This window comes from Narcine bancroftii, chromosome 6 (assembly GCF_036971445.1).
Source record: "Narcine bancroftii isolate sNarBan1 chromosome 6, sNarBan1.hap1, whole genome shotgun sequence".
NCBI lineage: Eukaryota > Metazoa > Chordata > Chondrichthyes > Torpediniformes > Narcinidae > Narcine > Narcine bancroftii.
Window position 1 is genome coordinate 73869962 of NC_091474.1, and position 20021 is coordinate 73889982.

General features: G+C 43.3%; 1 protein-coding gene across 3 annotated transcripts in view; it reads right to left on the reverse strand.

Moving 5' to 3' along the window:
• The window catches only part of camk2g2 (calcium/calmodulin-dependent protein kinase (CaM kinase) II gamma 2), a 340104-nt gene that overhangs the window by 58739 nt on the left and 261344 nt on the right, over positions 1 to 20021 (reverse strand). For 2 of the 3 annotated variants that reach the window (XM_069885378.1, XM_069885380.1), the window contains exons 13-14: positions 15564 to 15626; positions 8752 to 8792 (exon numbers count right to left, since the gene is read on the reverse strand). In XM_069885378.1, the coding sequence (XP_069741479.1) occupies positions 8752 to 8792; positions 15564 to 15626 (104 nt within the window). The remainder of the gene's footprint in view (positions 1 to 8751; positions 8793 to 15563; positions 15627 to 20021) is intronic. The other variant, XM_069885379.1, reaches the window with a different exon arrangement.

Sequence of the window (20021 nt, forward strand, 5' to 3'; positions counted from 1 at the left end):
TGGCATGAAAATGTTGAAGTTGGAAAACATCCTCACCATTAGAGGGACACTGGAACTGGACTTCCTTTTCTGAATAGTTCAATGCAAGAGGAGGAAAAGAACAAGAAATTTCCACTGGTTAGATCGGAAAAGCACAAAGGTTTTGAGGAGGGGCAGGTGGATTGCAATTATAACATGGGATCACCAAAGACACCTTCCAATCCACTGCATGTTACTCAAGCACAAGCAGAGAGGAGCAGCACTGCAGAAGAAAAAATACTCATTCCAATTTCACCCCAAAATGGGAAGGGGGTTTGCCAGTTGTCAAAAGTCAGGGGTTTATTCACCAGATGTTGAGGAGATGCACTGACTGAGAAATGGGAATTAAAGAAGAGAATTAAGTAGCTATTTGGACATGACCCTTCTTCACTCTAATTCAACATGGGCTGAGTGGGTGGCCATTGGAGAACTTGTGCTGGCACATTGAACAATGAATCTGCCAAAGACAATGAGTGCATCATTGGTGCAACAGAGCCATTTACAGCCAAGGCGTTTCTGACGTGTAAATGGGCACTCAGGAGGCATGGAGAAAGGCCAAGACAATTAAAATGATAGACTTGGCATGGTTAGCAATGTGACAGAGCAGTGCACGCGGCTTGAAATCCTACTCCTGCCCCAATGCTCACACCCATGATTGCAGCAGAAAGAACACCTCCTTATACAGTATTTTCTTTTAATTCCATTCTAATTGGGTAGCAAACTTCAAACTGGAAGCTCCATTACCAGGCCAGCACTTTACATTCAAAATGTCAACATTGCTGCATCTAATAACAGCATTAATCTGGTCTGAGAACCTCCAGACAAATGTTAATAGTTGTTGCTCCTAGTCTTTCCTCTGATGGAAGATTCTTAAACATTATTTTTAAACTACAGCTTTATTCCAAAAGAAATCACCAGTAAGTTTGAGGATTGTGGATTGGTTTATGCACAATACATTAAAGCTACCATCTTCCCAGAACAGTTAGGGCAAAATTAAGTCTGAATTGAGAATGCACAAGTATCCCCTTATCATTATAATCGATACAGAATTTTTAAATGTGCTAATTATATGTCAAGCAATTAAATGACCTGTTGTGCATGCAAATACAGTAAAGCCGGTTCTTCAATTGGGAGGCAGAACGAGATGGAAAATCAGCTTCATCTTGACTGCAAGTGTACTGTTCCAAGACTGTGTTAAACAGAGGTGTTGTTGCACTGAGAAATCAACTTGGTCTTGACTCCTTCACTCCTGAGTATGGTAGTGCCAGCCTTAATGGTCCATCTGGTGACTGAATGGCGAACTAATTCTCCTGGTAATCTCTGGGGAAGATTCTATCTAACTGTAAAGAGTGTGCAAGTGTGAATCAGGAGCTTGGGTCGCCGATGATCTAAACAGGAGTCCGTGCAGCTGCCGAGGCTGTGGGAGAGCTGGAGGCAAAACCACAGACACTCAGTGACTCTGAAGGGACTCTCTTTTGCTTCTCTTTCTCTCGTACAGTAAAGTCTGCCAGGAGACACTAATGGCAACTCTTAGTCTGCCTTACGGCAGATAGAAGAGAATTTTGCGTAATATTACATGTTCTGTACTATTACATGACAATAAAGGAATCTTGAATCTAGTTATACATGGGCTAGTGAGTGTCTTCAATTCTTAGATGGCCGAATAAGAAGGAATTCTTCTGAATTCATTAATCAAGTGGAAGCTTCTCCAACAAGTCTATGAACGCCCAACCCAAATTTCATCAGATGCAAACAAATTGCTTGTCAAGCCTGTTAACTGGTCCAATCAAATGATTCGAACCAGATTAGATGCAGACAGAACCATAGAACACTACAGCACAGAAAACAGGCCCTTTGGTCCTTCTAGTCTGTTTCAAACTATTCTGCCTAGTCCCACTGACCTGCACCTGGTCCATAGCCCTCCACACCTCTCCCATCCATGTACCTGTCGAAATTCTTTTTAAATGTTAAAACTGAACCCGCATTGACCACTTCAGCTGGCAGCTTCTTTCTTACTCCCACCACTCTCCAATATTAAATAACCTTAAACTTTTCCCCTTTAACCCTCTGGTTTGTATTGCACCTACCCTCAATGGAAAAAAAGCCTACCTACATTTACTCAGTCTATAATTTTGTATTCCTTTATCAAACCTTCCCTCATTCTTCTACGTTCCAGGGAATGACATCCTAATCTGCTTAACCTTTCCCTGTAACTTAATTCCCAAGTCCCGGCAACATCCTTCTCTGTACTCTTTCAATCTTACTGATATCTTTCCAGTAGTTGGGTGACTAAAGCTGCACACAGTGCTCCAAATTTGACCTCACCAAGGTCTTCTACAATTTTACCATAACATCCCAACTCCAAGACTTAGTACTTTGATATATGAATGCCAATAAGCCAAAAGTTCTCTTTACAACCCCATCTGATGAAACGTTAGTTTGGGTGACACTCTGCCCTGCCAGTACTGGCCAGTTCATGATGATTTGTATAATGAGCATTAAATTTCAGGTGGATTTGTTTCGTGTTTCAGATTATCACCATATTTGTGATGGTTTCAGTGGTGGTCAGGTCAGGTGGAAACATTACACGTCTTGGAGCACAGGCTAGATTTGGTTAGTATTCATTTTATATCCACACACTTGGTAGATTATTTTTTGAAGTTCATTTTTTCACAATGGGGCCGACATTGTAGCACTCATGACTATTTTAGAGGATATGGGTTGAACATAGACAAATGGAATTTGATTAGTTGGCACAGACATACTTCGGTGCTGTAGAGGTTTATGACTCTATTCCCAACTACCCTTGAGACTGTGAAACTGAGCTATCTTCTTGAACCATGCAGTTAATATGGTGAAGGGTCTTCCACGTTGCTATTGGAGAGAGTTTATGGATTTAGAGTCAACAGCAGTGATGGAATGATCATGTATAGGTTGAAACTCCGTATCCTTGAGACTTGACTGGTGCTGAACAAAGATAATGCAGATCTCAGAAATTGACCTGATCATCTTCCTCTAGGAAGGTAAGCAAGAAAACGGCTCTGTTTCTATAGACACTTCCCGCATTTTCTGAGATTCCGAGAACTGCCCTTAACCCAAGTTCCGATAAGTGGGAAATGCTGTTAGCTGAGATTGGAAAGCTTGCATAGGTTAATTAGCTACAAGTTAGTACAGATGTTGGCTAATTTTAGATCTTAGTTACCTCTTTATTGGCGTTAGCCACCATAATTACAGTAAAACCCCTGGAATCCAGAATTCTAGCAACCGGCAGCCTCAAGCAAACAGTGAGAAAATTGAGGGAAATAAATAAAAAGTAAAATTATTTAGAACAAAATAATAGGTAAAAATAATTGGCGTGACTCGTTTGCCAATCCACCACTTGCACCCAGGTAGAGCAGAAATCAATGGATCATGAGACAGCAGATAGGTTTTAGTTCAGCATTTTAAGTCTTAAGCAAACAGAAAATATACACTTACCTGGCATCTACCAGTCCCTGTGGGTGCCAGATACCAGGGGTTTTACTGTATTACAGATCTCTACTGCAATTTAAAACAAGCCAGACTATGGAAGTTGCCAGACTACAGACAGCTGGACCAAAGTGTTTCAAGCTGTATTTCAGAATTAGTATGATGTACAACTGAGGACAGAGTTTCCCTTTGACTGAAACTCCCATACCTATGGCAGAAGAAATCTGAGGTTTGGGAAATGTTAAACCTCTCCCAAATGTAACATTTCATAGCTAACCCAGTGTATTTTGCAAACACTTTAGAGTGTAAAGGCAGTGGTTTGCCAGCGGAAGGGATAAATGTTTTGGAAGCCGATGAGGTGCCAATTGACCATGGTTCTGGATGGCGCTGTTGGAGCTGTGCTCATTCTTGACTGCTCACATGTCAAGGCGAAGGGTTTTCAGTCAGAAGGTGAGTTTCCAGCCTATGATGTGTTCTTGGAGATAGATTATTTATGTGGCTGAAGATGAAGATCTGGTCAAGAGTAACTCAGGATGTTGGAAAACCTGAATACCAAAGGCAAGTACTGTAGTTAGAGCTCTCAACGAAGACAGCCATTGAGACGCCAATGTTACTTGCCACTTATCAGGCTATTCCTGAATGCTGCCAAGGGCTTCTTGACCCATGTTTGAACTGCAGCTGATCTGAGAGCTACGTGCACTTGGCAAAACCCAAATTAGGCATCAGTAGGTAGGTTCTTGATGAATAAATGTCCTTGTTGGCATACCCAATGAGGGCTTTCATTACTTTATTAATGATCAAGAGTGGTTTGATTCAGAGATAATTAGCTGGAATGGATTTGTCCTTTTTTGTAAGGTCATACCTGGCTATTTTCCCATTACTGAGCAGTGTTGTAACTCTACTGGCAGTACTTAGCTGGAGTCTCAGCTCGTTCTTAAGCCCAGGTCTTCGGGGCTACACCTGGGATATTGTCTGGTCCCAGAGATTTTGCTGAATCCAGCAGTTTTTGATGTTTGATGAAATGAATAGGTAAAGCCTGGTTTGTGATGCCAGGGACCTTGAGGAAGCCATGGTGGGTTATCTGCATAGCTCTTCCAACCAAATGTAGTTGTGAATGCTTTAACTTTGGACCTCAGCCCTCGCATGCTGAGATGAGACCGAGAATGGTGATGTCCTTGAAGTGTCCTCCTCCTCCTGTTTACCATTGAATTTTCCACCACTGTTCATAACTAGAAATAGCAGGACTGCAGAGCTTGGATCTGATCGATCGGCTGTGTGATCACAGCTCAGTCCATTGCTGGAAAGGGTGCAGAAAAGATTCACCAGGCTTGAGTAATAAGGAGAGGCAGAGGCAGGACAGGGTGGGACTTCTTTCCCTGGGCCATAAAATTATGGGGGAAAATAGATAAGATAAAAAACCATAGATTTATTAACCAGGTTAGGGGAATCTAGAGGGCATAGATTTAAGATGAGAGGGAAGAGAATTAATGCTTTAACCCTCAATCCCAATTTTCAGGGACTGCTAACAAACACACATACTCCCTGTCCTCGTTTTCTGGGTGTATATATCCAACCACCACTTGGTTCATACTGGTGTTCGTACTGTAGTTTACCCAGTCTGGTTTGTATATTATGAAAGGTTAAAAATGGCCAGAGTCCAAAGGGTTAAAAATGATCTGAAGAGCGCCTTCTTCACACAGATAGTGGCGGGTTCATGGAACAAGGAAGTGGTAGAAGCAATGACAGCTCTGACGTTCAAAAGACATTTAGATGTACATAGATAGGAAGGGTTAAGAGGGATATGGACTGAATTCAGGGAAATGGGAATAGGACGGTTGGTATGGACAAGATGGGCAGAAGAGCTCATTTCTGTGGTGTAGGACTCTATGTCTGTTGGCAAACAGGGACAAGGAGGATGGACAATAAGAATGCTCTGCATCCTAAATCCAAACAACCAGTTGATATCTGATTACAGGGAAAGGAGACACAGAAAATTGTTTGACAGAAGGCGTCTGCTTCTGGCAGATATCCTTTGTGATAAATGGAGAGGAATTCTGCCTCTTGGATTGTAGGCATAGTAAGAGATTTGCAGCTGAGGTTGGCATGGATACATGGCATTAAAACACCAGACAGCATTTACAAGAGCAAAATATAGCTTAATAATAGGAATAGAAAAGATTTAATAAGCTGTGTAAATGTAATAAACAATGTAGACGCTGTTAATTTTTCCTCCAAGGCATGTCTCTCAACCAGGTTAATGCAAACCCACTGGCATTCTCTACTCAGATGTTAGTGGTACATCATTTAATTAATACAACATAATTGCAAGGATGACAGGACCCTCAACATGCATTTATTTGAAATCTGATTTCTTTAACTCATTCTTCAGATGTTTCACTTATAATTATCTATGTTCATTTAAATTTATTACTAATATATTAAATATCCATATGCTAAGATATCAGTTGAACCTTTTCATCTATTTAAAAGTCTATCTTTGTCAACAAAGCCCACAAGCAAGTTTGAAAATAATTTCAATGATGTTGGCTGAATGATATGTCAAGTGCTAAATGATAACTCAATGGTTTCAGGAGTATAATTTCTGCTGTGAATTTAGGCAAATAATTGATCTAGGTTAGAGTACTTCTGCTGAAGCTTTTGTGCATCCCTGCTCTCAGTATAACTGCTCTGAATCAAGAGCATAGTCTGTAAACAGTCTCAGCACCACTGTTATGCTTGGGGCACTGAGTAAAAGATCTAGGAAGAGGTACTGCAGCAAAATCAGACCTTGGATTGTCCACTTGGAGTACTGTCTGCAATTCTGGCCGCCCTCATGACAGGAAGGGCATGAAGGGTTTGGAAAGAGTACAGCGGAGATTTATCAGGACGCCATCTGGAATAGAGGGTACGGGTTTTGGGGAGAGGATGGACAAACCAGTCTCTGGAGTGTTGGAGGTCGAGGGGAGAACTGACACATTTAGAAATTATGATGTGGTGGACAGGTAGAGACTTTCTGCAAGGGTAAAAGTGTCACATACTAGATGACGTGCTTAAAATGGCAGGGGGAAAGTTTGAATGTGGATTGGGCAGGTTCTGTTTCTCACAGAGAGTGGTGGGTGCCTGGAGCTGTGATGGAGATTCTACAGTAGCAGTTGGGAGACTTCTGGTTAGATGCACGAGTACGCAGGGAATAGAGGGATATGTATTACATACAAGGAGCAGAGCTTTAGTTTAACTTGTACATTACATACAGTGCAGACATGTGGGGTAATGAGCCTGCCCTGTACAGTACTGTACGATATTCTATCATCCATTGGGGAAGTTGTGCCACAGCGGAGTGCAATGTTCCAATCCTACTTCTATCTTCTGAGGGTTCAGTCATGAGGAAATTGGTTTATTTCATCAGACTGGTTTCTCAGGTTTGCTGAAACATTTGTGTGAATAAAGTGTGAGGGTCAGTGAAGAAAATTATGTTAAGAATTTGGCAAATCAGAGCAAAAGCCCACAACATGCACCCCTTACTCCACCCACTGTATTGCAATTCTAATTGCCCAAGTCCACAGCGTGGAATTGGCAGACTAAACATCCAATTAAAAATAATTAGACATACAGGATGGTAACAGGCCCTTTCAGCCTATAAGCCCAAGCTGCCCAATTATGCTCAAATTGACCTAAACCCCCGTAGGTTTTGAGGGGTGGGAGGAAACTGGACCACCTGGAGGAAGCCCACATAGACACGGGGAGAACATACAAACAGCGCCGGATTCTAACCCCGGTCACTGGTGCTGTTATAGTGTTGCGCCAACCGCTATACTATCCGTGCTGCCCATTCAATTCCATATCTAGGACGATGCACAACCACTCTGGGCTCTGCATTACAAAATCCAAAAGTGTGGCCTGTATTCTAATTATACTCGATGAGAAAAATGCACAATTATCTAAACTGGCATTTGAACAGCATTTCAACACCCTCACACTTCTGAAAACTGAGTTTAATGACAAAGTGTATATTCACTGAAGGTCAATGGAAGGGTCGGAAGTTGGGTTGGCTCTGATCCCAATGTAAATTGGAGTATATGTAAGCATTGTGAATTAAAAACCTTTGTGTGCTCTAACCTTTCATGGATTGAACTTTGTAAATCCTGGTTTCAGATTCAGATTGCAAATTTTCATAGTTCTGATCTCAGAGCCTGTCCACAAGACAATCTCTTTCCTTTCACACTCTTTTTTTGCAAATTATTGAAGAAAGTCAGGCTGGTAAAGACAGGGTTGATCAACTAGTGTGAAAATTGAGCTCTTATATAAGGCAGAGGGAGAGTGTGCAGATTTCGAGTCACTCCTGTCCTTCATCGGGGTGGCAGAGTTGTCAGGCAGAATAGCAGAAACCTGTTTTGTGGAGCGGAGAGCAGAGATTGGTGGGAATGAACATCAAGCCACTCACAATCTGGAGAGTTAATGTTCCGGATACAAGATAAACATCCCCATGGTAGGTATTTGACCTGAAACGTTAATCTTATTGCTCTCACCACAGATGCAGTCTGACCTGCTGAGTATTTTCTGTGTTTTTTTCAGATTTCCAGCATTTGCAATACTTTGTTTTGGTTCTTACAGAAAAACCAAAGTCCAGTTCCTCCCCTTAAACACCTTAAATAATATTTGCCTTCTTCATATTCTTCATGTTTTATGCAGATTTGAAATATGGAGCACACACCCAGTCTCAAACCCCTAATTCACATTCTCAACCCTTTCCATACACGCTCACACCTCCACATCATCCCATGTAGTGAAACTCCATCACCGCATCTCACACCTCACACGGAAGCCTTCCACACACGTACATACAATCTCCCACATATTGGCCGCATCCATGGTGTGCAACACATGTGCCCCCTTATGTAATACACTCACAGTTAAACATACACATCCTACATGCGTAACATACATATGCATACTCATCCCAACATTGGCGAAGCACACATTATACATTATTGGACCTGTCTCACACACAGAACAAATCTGTAACTACAGACAGGTATTGATGCCATAAACAAGCACCAAGCCCCCCACATTAACACACCAGCCTCGCATGCATGCCACACACATGCATCTATCCCACCTGTATAACACATATTTGCACCTGACTCACACTTTCTACATGGATGCACAGGCACCCGACATGATACAGCCACACACCCACATGTGATGTGTGCTCACACACACACCATGCACCCCCTTACACATACCCAACATCAACCCCGAACCTACCTTGACTCCATCTGTCTTCTTGTTCAGTAAATTTTTAGCTGCTAAAAAAGTCAAATGAAACAACAGTGTGAGCATATATCACATTGCAAACTGGCACCAAGACAATGAATCTCTGTAAAAAGTCTAACTCTCATTTCATTTGGCAGAAAAACATTTTCAATGAATTTAAATTCTTTAACGATCAAAGAAAAGGAAATTATCAGTATTACAGTAATCCCTGAATTGAAAGGCAAATGTAAACATTTTTCATTATGTTTTGGAAGTTACTGTCAAAGTCTTACCTTGCAAGAATTACAAAATGAAGAAAACAGAGAGAAATACAGAGGAAAGATTGATGTTTGAGTTGCAATAATTAATACGAATATTTTTTTGTTTCTCATAGCAATTTCATTCCAAATGCAGTGGTTGTGTTAAATGTGGAGAATGGCAATGAGGCAGGTCCATAGGAACCACAGTGACGGGTACAGTTATGGCCTCATCAACCAAAGTTGGCCTCTCAAGTCTCAAACCTCCCAGGTGCCCAGTCAGAGATAAGCAGTGATGGCCTGGTTGGGTAGATTCTGGGCCATAGAAAACAGTGCAGATACCAAATAACCATGGAAATTCTGCACGGGGATTAAATTATCACCACAAGACAAAGGATGGGATGGAGATGGGAGGAGGAACAAAGGAAAGCAGGAAGGTACATAATTACAGAAGACCAAAATGTGAAAGAGCAACGCAAATGTACCATTTTGGAGAATGCTTCCTAAGGGCCTGCCATGAGGGAGACAACTTTGCAGCAGGAATCAACACATGCTCATTATTTTATTCCCTCCTGGGTTTCCACATTCCAAATGGGCTGGTTCCATGAGTGAAATGTCTCGAGATGGACGTGAATCACAGCCACTGTTCCAACATAGATCACACACGTGCGGTGTGGGTAAGTAGTCCTTTTAGTGAAGGGAAGTCACCGGATGAAATGCGTTAGGCAGGCGCCTGTCCTCATGCAACTTAAACACGTCAAGGCAAAGGAATGAGATGGGGACAACACACGCTTAGTACATGAAGCAAATGAAAGGACTGGAGATGACATATTATCGTTTTCTTCTAATGGTTTAACACATTCTTTTGTTCTTTGAATGCAGAATGCATTGGAGTGATTCCTACCTTTCCCCAAACCCTCAATACCTTTGCAGGTCCTCAGAAGCAGATTAATGTGAAATACTTTCCTCCTGTTGTAAATCCATGCGCAGAAAGTCAGCTACAAGATATCTTTGAGAAGAGTTTCTCACATTTGGTAACTACGGGCAAGCATTATCCTTGAACAGTACAATAAGTGGTCATTGAAACTCGTGCTTCAAACGTGGCAGAACCTCTTTTAGTTTGCACAGAGCGGCTGATATAGATGTCAAAATACTGGTGTGCATTGAATCTGGAAACTGGGACATTCAAGGACATGAGGTCAAACTCAAAACAAAAGGAACACAAATAGACAATGGGCATTCTGAAAATACACTCCTTACCTTTTATATCATTGAAAAAGATGAGAAACTAAAATCCAACATTATCACTCAATATTTTATTCCTTTTTTTACTTAAAAGGAGCCTTTGATTTAATTTTAACTTAGACACACAGCACAGTAACAGGCCTTTCCGCCACCAAAATTCCCCCAATTAACCTACAACCCCCAGTACTTTTTTGAAAGGTGGGAGGAAACCGGAGCCCCCGAGAAACCCACGCAGACACGGGGAGAACGTACAAACTCTTTACCGGCAGTGCAGAATTTGAACCCAGGTCGCTGGCCTTGTAATAGCGTTGCGCTAACCGCCACGCTAACTGTGGCACCCAAACTTTGTTAAACCTCCAGCTGTAGAGATTGGTCCTTAGCTACACTGGCAAACAGAGCAGGTCGGTAATTTAATCAAAATTCATAAGAATGATTCCTAGAATGAAGAGATTAGCATATGAGGAATGTTTGTTGGATCTTGGATGGTACTCCTTGGAGTTCAGAAGATGAGCGGGGACCTCATAGAAACAATTTGAATGTTGAAAGGCCTGGACAGAGTAGATGCGGCAAAGTCGTTTCCCATGGTAGAGGAGTCTAGAACAAGAGGGCACAACTTCAGGATCGAAGGGAGCCTATTTAAAAGAGAGGTGCGGAGGGATTTCTTTAGCCAGAGAGAGGTGAACCTCTGGAATTTGCTGCCATGGGCATCTGTGGAAGCCAGGTTGTTGGATGTATTTAAGGAAGAGATTGACAGGTATATGAATAGTCAGGTATCAAAGGTTATGGGGAGAAGGCCGGGGACAGGGGTGAGTGGGAGAATGGATCAGCTCACGATGGAATGGCAGAGTGGACTCGATGGGCCAAATGGCCAACTTAGGCTCCTGTACCTTGTGGTCTTAAAACACGAATATACCAGAACTCAGAAGGTTATACAGTGTCTATAGGAGGTAAAGATATATTACCAATGTTTCAGGCCTGAGATACCTTGAAGAAGGGCTCAGGCCCGAAACGTTGGTTATATATCTTTACCTCCTAAGGACATTGCAAAGCCTGCTGAGTTCCTCCAGTATTTTTGTGTTTTTACTGCAATCACAGTGTCTGCAGACTTTTGTGTTTCACTGTAATTTAATCATCTTGAACGTGGCAAAAAGAACTGCTGGTGCACTTGCTTTCTGATCTGGGGACAGAGGTACTAACCATACTCTTAGCAGATAACAATGGAGCTGCAAATTTCTGTAGCGTTAGAGGACACTGAAATTGAGCCTTCACCCCAGCACATTAACAGAGGGGTGTGGGGCAGACTTTCATTTTACACCCAGAGAACAGCAAGTGATGGAAGCAGATAGAATAGGGGTGTTTAAGAGGCTTCCAGATAGAAATGAATAAAAAAGGAATGAAGGGATATAAGGAGAATTAATAGAGGTCTACAAGATTCTGAGAGGCATAAGGGGTTTTTATACACAGAATGCGTGTCATTGCCTGCTCAAGTTTTTAAAAAAAAGGCGAATTTACCTTTTATGCTGACGACCAAAAATGCAGATCGTGAGGTGTTTTTATGCAGGGGTGAATCACGAGCTGGCTTCCGAAGCTGAAGGAGGCGGGTGAGAGGTGCAGTAACATCACCCGCCACCGTGACATCAAACATATGCGCCAGGAGGGGAAGGCGGCCTATACTGAAAATGATGACTGAAGAGCATGTACGCACGTTAGTGGAGATCTTGGGGCTCAGGCAGATCTCCTGCATAACGTAACCGCCTCTTTTGACCATATGGGTTCTTTAAAATTCACGCTCTTGGGTCGCGGGCTGATGGCCCTCCCCTTTGGATCCACATTCAGCGGCAATCCTTTTACAGAGAAAGTGGAGCAACTACACACCACCGCTGAATCTATCCCACTAGGCGGATAGAAGGTGGAGCGAGTTCAACCAGTCAATCCTCCTTCAGGCCTTTTATGGAGGTAAGTGAAGTGGTTTAAAGGGAGAGAATATCTGTCTTTGCATGGCTTTTAACCCCCACTATAAAAGGATTAGGGTTAGGGTTAGGGTTAGGTAAGGTAGACACCCAGTTTCCCAGGGTGGGAGTAGCAAACACCAGAGGACATGAGCACAAAGTGGAGGGAGGGAAGTTTAGGGAGACATCGGGGTAAGTGTTTTTTACACAGAGATTTGAGGGTGTCTGGAATGTATTGACGGGGATGGTGGTGGAGGCTGTAACATTAGGGGAATTTAAGGGACTCTTCGACAGGCTCGTGGTTGGAAGGAAAATGGAGAGTTGCAAGGCAGGAAGGGTTTTGTTTTTAAATTTTTTTGGTAGGAATATTTAGTTCAGCACAACATCGAGGGCCAAAGGGCCTGTACTGTACTGTTCTATGTTCACGTGCAGCAGAAGAAGTTTTGTTGAGTTTGGCATTGTACTTGGTGCACACAACATGAGCTTAAGGACTTGTTCATGTGCTGTACTATTCTATAAGCCTTTTTATAGAGGAAAAAAAAGTGACTGTAGAGGCAGATATTCTCCACCTTCACATCGATTCACTTACCTTTATAAACACGCTGATGGTGGATACTGGATGCAAACTCCGATCCATCCGGGGGGTAGTCTCACAGGTGGAGCGAGTCGTTCCAACTCGCTCCATAAAGGCAATGCCGCTGAAGGCAGCTGCTTCAGGGCCAGGCTGCTGACGTTGTCAACCTGCGATCCAGGAGCCAACTCCAGGGCTCCCATGGTGATCGGTGCTGGGGATAGGGATCCCTCCTGCCACCCAGAAATGTTCCCTTCTCGTACCCCCAACCCTCCCCCCCCACCGCTCCTTCACCAAGGCCACCAAGACCAAGGAGCAGGGAGGCAGTGAGGAGCCGGAGAGAGCGGGAATGGACGTGCAAGGGGGGGAGTGGAGGGAGTCCGGCCCAAAGAGGGTGGAGGCCCAGTGGGGTGGGGGGGGGGGCAAGGAGAGTCGAAACCTGGCTGATAGGCATAAACAGAAGCCACTTTTATGTTGCTGACCAGAGATCCGAGACCCGAGTTTGTTATGGGGGAGGGGTTATGGCGTGGCCATCTTTATTGGGGAAATCAAGGGGGAGGAGCCACGGGTACAATCAGCAAGGGCAGGCTCGCCATACACATACAAACAATATTAACAGTGGTTCCACCTGCTGGGGCCAGAGGGTGAAGGGACCTGGTGCTGAACTCCACGGTCCGGGAGGAAGGAGAACAGATGCTGACGAGTGGACATGGAGAAGCAGAGCCGGGGAGTCTGATGGATGAAAGAGGGGAGTGAAGAGCTGGGCTTGGAGTGCTGGAGGGGCAGAAGAGCTGGAAGAAGGATCAACAGCTGTCTTCGTTACCCATAATCCTCTATGCAGCAGGAAGTGCTTTGCGTTTCCCAGAGCAGTTCCAGCTGCATGGGGGATTATGGGTAACAAAGACTGCCAATGCTCGGTGCATATGTTTGATGTCACGGCGACGGGCAGCGTTACTGCCAACTTGCCCCTCCGCCCTCAGCTCCAGAGGATGGCTCTTTATAAAAGTATCACTGGAGTGCCCTTACAGCCTTCCCCAAAAAGGTAAGTCCACCTTTTTTTCCCCCAAATGGAACCGGCCTCAATGCGTCGTCACTTTATTAAAAACCCCTGTGCCAGCTATCAAGTAGCTATCCATACTGATCCTGTATGCCAGCATACACCACATCACTGTTTATTCCCTGTTGTTTTAAAAGGCTAACAAATGCATTATAAATGTGATGAGAGTATCTGTTCCATCCCCTCAGGCGGTGTGAGCTTGATCACAAGGATTCTCCAGGTAAAAGAAAATCTTTTCTAATCTCTTAAATCTTCTACCCCTTTCCCTCAATCTAAGTCTTTTGGTAAAAGAGAAAAAGTTACTCACTAACTAACCGCGTTTCAATGTTTTCCAGCACTGGAAGTAAATTAATTTAGAGATACATTCCAATTATTGGATTACATGCTGAGAAAAAAACTCTCCTGAGCAAAGGAACTTTTAAAAACTTCAGTTATGGCTTTACCTTCACAGGGTAAACAAAGGAAAAAGATTAGGGTGTACACAACAAATGGAAATGGAATATTGAAACTTGTGCTAAATTAAGCATTGATAATTTACCTTTTAGACATTCGTCCTAATTATCGAACAAAGTCATCCTAACACATTCAGCCCACTCAGTCTTACTGGTGTTTGACATCTGCCAAGCCGACAATTCTAATCCTACTTGTCCTTTAAAGAATTTGTTTCTCCATCTTTCTATCGAACGCCATTAAATCCTGACTTGCTTACAATAGATGGAAAGTACCAAGCAGAAATTCTCTCCCTCTTTCTCTGTGTATCTGGTATGAACCCTGAATGATAGCAATCAGACCCCTGAAAAGAATCTTATACTCCCTGGATCAAAAGCGATTTGGACTCACTTTGTTTAATGCTTCGTACATTCCATGCAGAGAGTTCACATTTTTCTTTCAATTAAAACAAGGTCTATGATTTTGTCAAAACATTCCACAATGTTCCAATAAAAAAAACCTGTTATTCCCTTATAATTCTTTCAGAATCGGGTCTGTGGACAAGTGTGGACCATCCAAATAACAGGTCTTGTCTTGATTTTTTTGGACAAAACAAATTATTCCTCTATGTGCACTACCTGAGGTTCTCTGCACTCAAAAAAAATCCTCTGGTGAAATGTGCTCTTCAGTGCAATATGAGAATTACAACACTTAAATGGACTTAAAATGTACTAGGCCACTCCCCCAAAAGGAGCAAATCCTGCAGAAGCTGGAATTCAGAAACAAACAATTGAAGAGGCTACAAAACAGCCGATTGGTGGATATCTATCAGCTTTGGGCTGTGAATCACTTTTTGAAACCTCAGCAACGTGGTCCAAACCAGCTTGTTTTAAATTGTTCGCTTGCAAAGTGAACACCAATTTAGTCAGAATATCTTAACCCTGATCTGTCAGAGTGTATTTTAAAACAGTCTAACCCTTGTGCCCACGTTAATTCATATGGCGGCATGTGTATCAACGTGAGAGTTGAACACGAGGTCGTAAAGATATACGCTCAATGTTATCTGCAACTTAAAATCCTTGCACAGTGATGTATATGTGTGCATGAATGCTTGTGTGTTCACTAGTCTGTTTCATACGCAGATGCACAATTATATTTGCTCTTTGTTTCAATTCACATACCTTCATGGTTTTCTTAAAGAGAAAAGCAACTCCAGTAAGCAATGATGAATGGTGGTTAAATGAAAGTCATTCCAAGTTAGGTGAAAGCACTCAGTCTGCATGCTGCATTTCACTGTGTTGTTCGATACCACATACCTTGCTCAGCCAGACCAGCAGCACTTGTGGCTGCTGCAGCTGGTGTTGTGGACTGCCTGCCAACTATTGGAAGGGAAGGATTTAGTGAAAGGAGCCAAGAAGGCTCAAAAGGTCAAAAGAGGAACAGCAAAGCCCATGTGTTATAAATCCCGCCCATTTGTTTAATTTGATTTTACAGCTTCCAATTTGCACCCAGGTTTACCTTTAAAACATGCAAAAGGTTACAATGTGCATCTACATCAATGCTCTTAGTTTTTTTTTTAAAAGACATACAGCACAGTAAAAGGCCCTTCTGGCCCATGAGCCTGTGCCACCCAATTGACCTACATCTCCCTGTACGTTTTGAAGGGTGGGAGGAAACCAGAGCACCCGGAGGAAAGCCACGCAGACACAGGGAGAACGATTAAACTCCATACAGACCGCGTCAGATTCCAACCCTGATCACTGGTGCTGTGTAACAGTGTTGAGCTAACCGAGCCACCCTTTTATTTAGAACTTGGACCACAATTTGGAGGTAACATGAGAATGTGTGGCATGATGAGTTTCCAGCCCATGGAACCATGCAGTATAGAAAAATCAATCCATCCTCACACGAGTCCAAGCTTCTTGCTCCTTACCATCCCCATATTGTATTCCATTCTGGTAATGACTAAACCCCGAATGGAAGCTCCTGCTGAATCTGTTTCCTTCGGTTTGCAGCACATCCTGTGTCAAATGGCCCCAGTGCAACAGCTGACTAGGAGGTTCCGCAGGTAACGGGTTGGTGCCAACTGCTTTACAGGCTCCACTGGACTGTAATGTAGCAGTGAGCGGGGGAAGCAAAGAACAGAGAGCTGGAGGAGCTCAGTCACTCAGGCAGCAGCGTGGTGGGAAAGGGACAGTCAACCTGATCAGACCTTCAATGCAGGGTTCCGTTAGCTCAGTCTTTAGAACACTGGTCTTATAAACCAGGGTCTTGAGTTTGTTCCTCGCTGGGGCCTCATTTCTGTGAGGTGTACTGGACAAAGTTGTGACTCTCTGTCTTCCTCATGGTCGACAGAGTGAAAGAATTTTATGTTTGTTACATTCTAAATGTAGTATTGAGGGACAATAATGGGGCCTTTACCTTTACCCTTCAATCACTTTTCGCGCTGTCAACTTCTGTCCTATTTCTAATACTGCTAAGTATGCTCTCTAGCTGCGTGGGCAGTAAATGGTACCAAGTGGAAAGGTGGACAAATGCTCGCTGCCTTTGTTGTGCCATTTTGGTGGGCCGAGCATCTCCCTCTCCTCCCCTCCCCTCCCGTCTCTCACTCATTACAGCAGGGCTTGTGTGAAAAACCTTAGTGCTACCCACGACTGACCTTAATCCTTTAGCTGATTTATGAATCTGAATCTGCATTTTGATAAATGGAACACAGGCTGTTTCCTCAATGCACTGATATCAGAACAGTTTTTGACATGGATTGAAAGCAACTACCAGCTGCTCCACAAGCTTTCTTTCCAACTCTTTGAGAGAGGGATCCATTTCCCAGGTCTGTACCTTGCAACTTATTCATTCTTCCCTTTTGAAAGTTTTCACTGATTCTTCTTTCTCTGCTCCCCTTCCCCTGTCACTGAAGTCTATATCACAGAAATGTTAGTTACTGACTGACAACCCACGAGGACAACCTTAGATGCTTCTCTGGTTGGGATACTCAAACCCTCACTTCCCAAGGTTGCGGAAGGATGTACTGGCTTTGGAGGTGGTGCAGGGGAGGTTAGCCTATGAGGAGAGATTGAGACATCTGGGGCTGTTCTCACTTGAATTTAGAAGAATGAGGGGGGAGAGATGTTAGAGAAAACTATAAAATTATGAAAGGTATCGAGGTAGGTAAATTGTTTCCATGCGCAGGGGAGACTAGAACTAGGGAACATAGCCTCAAGATCCAGGGCAGTAGATGTAGGATTGAGATGAGGAGGAACTGCTTTTCTCAAAATCTATGGAATTCAGTGCTCACTGAAACAGTGGAGGTGACCTCAGTGAATATATCTAAGACAAGGTTGAATAGAATTTTATATCATAGGGGAATTAAGGAATATGGGGAAAAGACAGGCAGATGGAGATGAGCCTATCATCAGATCAACCATGATCTCATTGAATGGTGGACCAGGCTCAAAGGGCCAGATGGCTGACTCCTGCTCCTACTTCTCATGATCTTAAGCCATGAAACCCAAGGCTTTGCTTCAGCAACAAGGAGCGGAGGTTCAGCCTTCCAACTCAATTGCCGGAAGTGGTACGCCATGAGTGTCCACACTGGAGAAGCAGCCACAAAGCTGCAAAGAATCAGGGAACACGGAACCACCACAATCCAGGAAGCAAAAGCCCTACCCTCTTCTGGAGCACCAGCCACCAGCCAGCCTCAAATTGGACTTCCCTTACACAGCAGAGTCACCCAACTCTGACTGACCTCTTTCAAGGTGCTGTGAATGTAAAACCACTGCTCCCCCTTTGTTCATCATTGACTTTGGACAGTTGTACTTTAAATTACAAAGTTCTTCCATGTTATGCATCCTCTGTGGTAAGGCTGTAGTAAATGCTCTGCTTACCAGGTGAAAGCACTCCTTTTCTTTTTCATATGCTCCATCAGCTCATTTGCATCCTCCTCCTCCCCCATCTAACACTATTAAATTACAAGCAAACAATAAGAGGTTGGAGGAACTCAGCAGGTCAGGCAGGTGAAGTAAAAGAAGATGGAAGCTGAGGAAGAGCTAAGAGATGATATTTGGACCAGAGGTGGTGGAGATGTCAGGTTGAGAGAGAGACTGGGGTGGGGGGAGGGGTCAGAGAGGAAGGTAAGAATGTGAGATGGTAAAGCAATGGAAAGAGAGGGGGGGGTTACCTAAATTTAGAAAAACTGATGTTCATGCCATTTGGTTCAAGACTGTCCAGGAGGAACATGATGAGTTATTCCAAAGAGTGGTGAATCTATAGAATTCTCTGCCCATTGAATCAGTAAACATTTTTAGAAGATGTTTTCTAGACTTAAGGAACTGAGTTACAGGGAAAGGTTAAACAGATTAGGTCTTTATTTCCTGGAGCTTAGAAGAATGTGGGAAGATTTGATAGAGGTATTTAAAATTATGAGGAAGATAGACAGAGTAAATGTAGATGGGCTTTTTCCACTGAAAGTAGGTGAGATACGAGAGAACATGGGTTAAGAGTGAAAGGGGGAAAATCAGGGGTACTTCTTTACACAGAGTGTGGAGGGAGTGTGGAATGAGCTTCCAGCTGAATTGGTAAATACAGTCTCAGTTTTAGCACTTTAGAAGAATTTGGACTGATTCAGGGATGGGAGAGATATGGAGGGTTAAGGATTGGGTGCAGGTCAGTGGGACTAGGCAAAAAAAAAAGGTTCAGCACAAATGATAGGGACTGAAGGGCCTGTTATTGAGCTGTAATTGTTCTATGGTTCTATGGTTCTCTAAGACAAGAATGGATAGATTTTTGTCTATCGGGGCAATTAAGGGATATGGAGAAAAGGCAGGTAGTAGGAGATAAGCCCATCATCTGATCAGCCATGATCTCATTGAATGGCAGAGCTGGTTCGATGGGCTGAATGGCCTAAAACTGCTTCTATTTATTATATCCCTCAAGATTAAATTTTTTTCCTCACCTTGGAAATGGATGAGGCTGAGGAGAGACTTGTTGGTGTCGGAATGGTGAAAGGAATTGAAATGGAGCTCTGGCTGATGCAGAATGCAGGTGTTCGGTGAGGCGGCCTCCCAATTTGCCTTTGGTTTCGCTGATGTAGAGGAGGCCAAGCCATTAAATTACGAGTCGGTGGATCCTGTAAAATCCATAGCAGAGGCACACCACCAAGAGCTTGCCCATGGAACTTCTCAATGCACTCTCGCATTCGAGCCATTTGAAAAAAAACCCAACCTTCTGCTGTTCCAATGCAATCTAACTCTTCAGGGGCATTCACAAAGGGTTAATTTTCTCAGGAATTTGTGGTGACCAGGTTTCTGATTTGCCTGTGTTCAAACATTTGGCTGAAGATGATCACTCACTCATATGGGATATTGTGGATGATATCACCTCCCAGCCCCCTGGATTTCCCTTATCCCCCTCCAACCCATCACCAATGGCAAAGCTTCTTCACCAAATTCCCCTCTTTGCTCCCCAAGCATGATCATCAGTGTATCCCCATCCCTTGCCATCCACCTGAGCAAGTTTAGCTCTGTAATCATGGAAGCTCTGCCATTGTCCAATTTCTTTCCCAAACAGAACAGTATTTACCAAAACTGTCATCCCTGAACTAAAACTAAAACATCAAAAGATCGCTGGTTGTTGAAGGACGCAGTTATAGGAAATCAGAAGAATGATACTAATTCTCCGAAATCTAACCAGTAAAGGCTCAACTGGAGACCTGTATATTTCAGCAAACTTTGATTATAAGCTACACATAAAGCAATTTACATTTCACCAGATCTTGA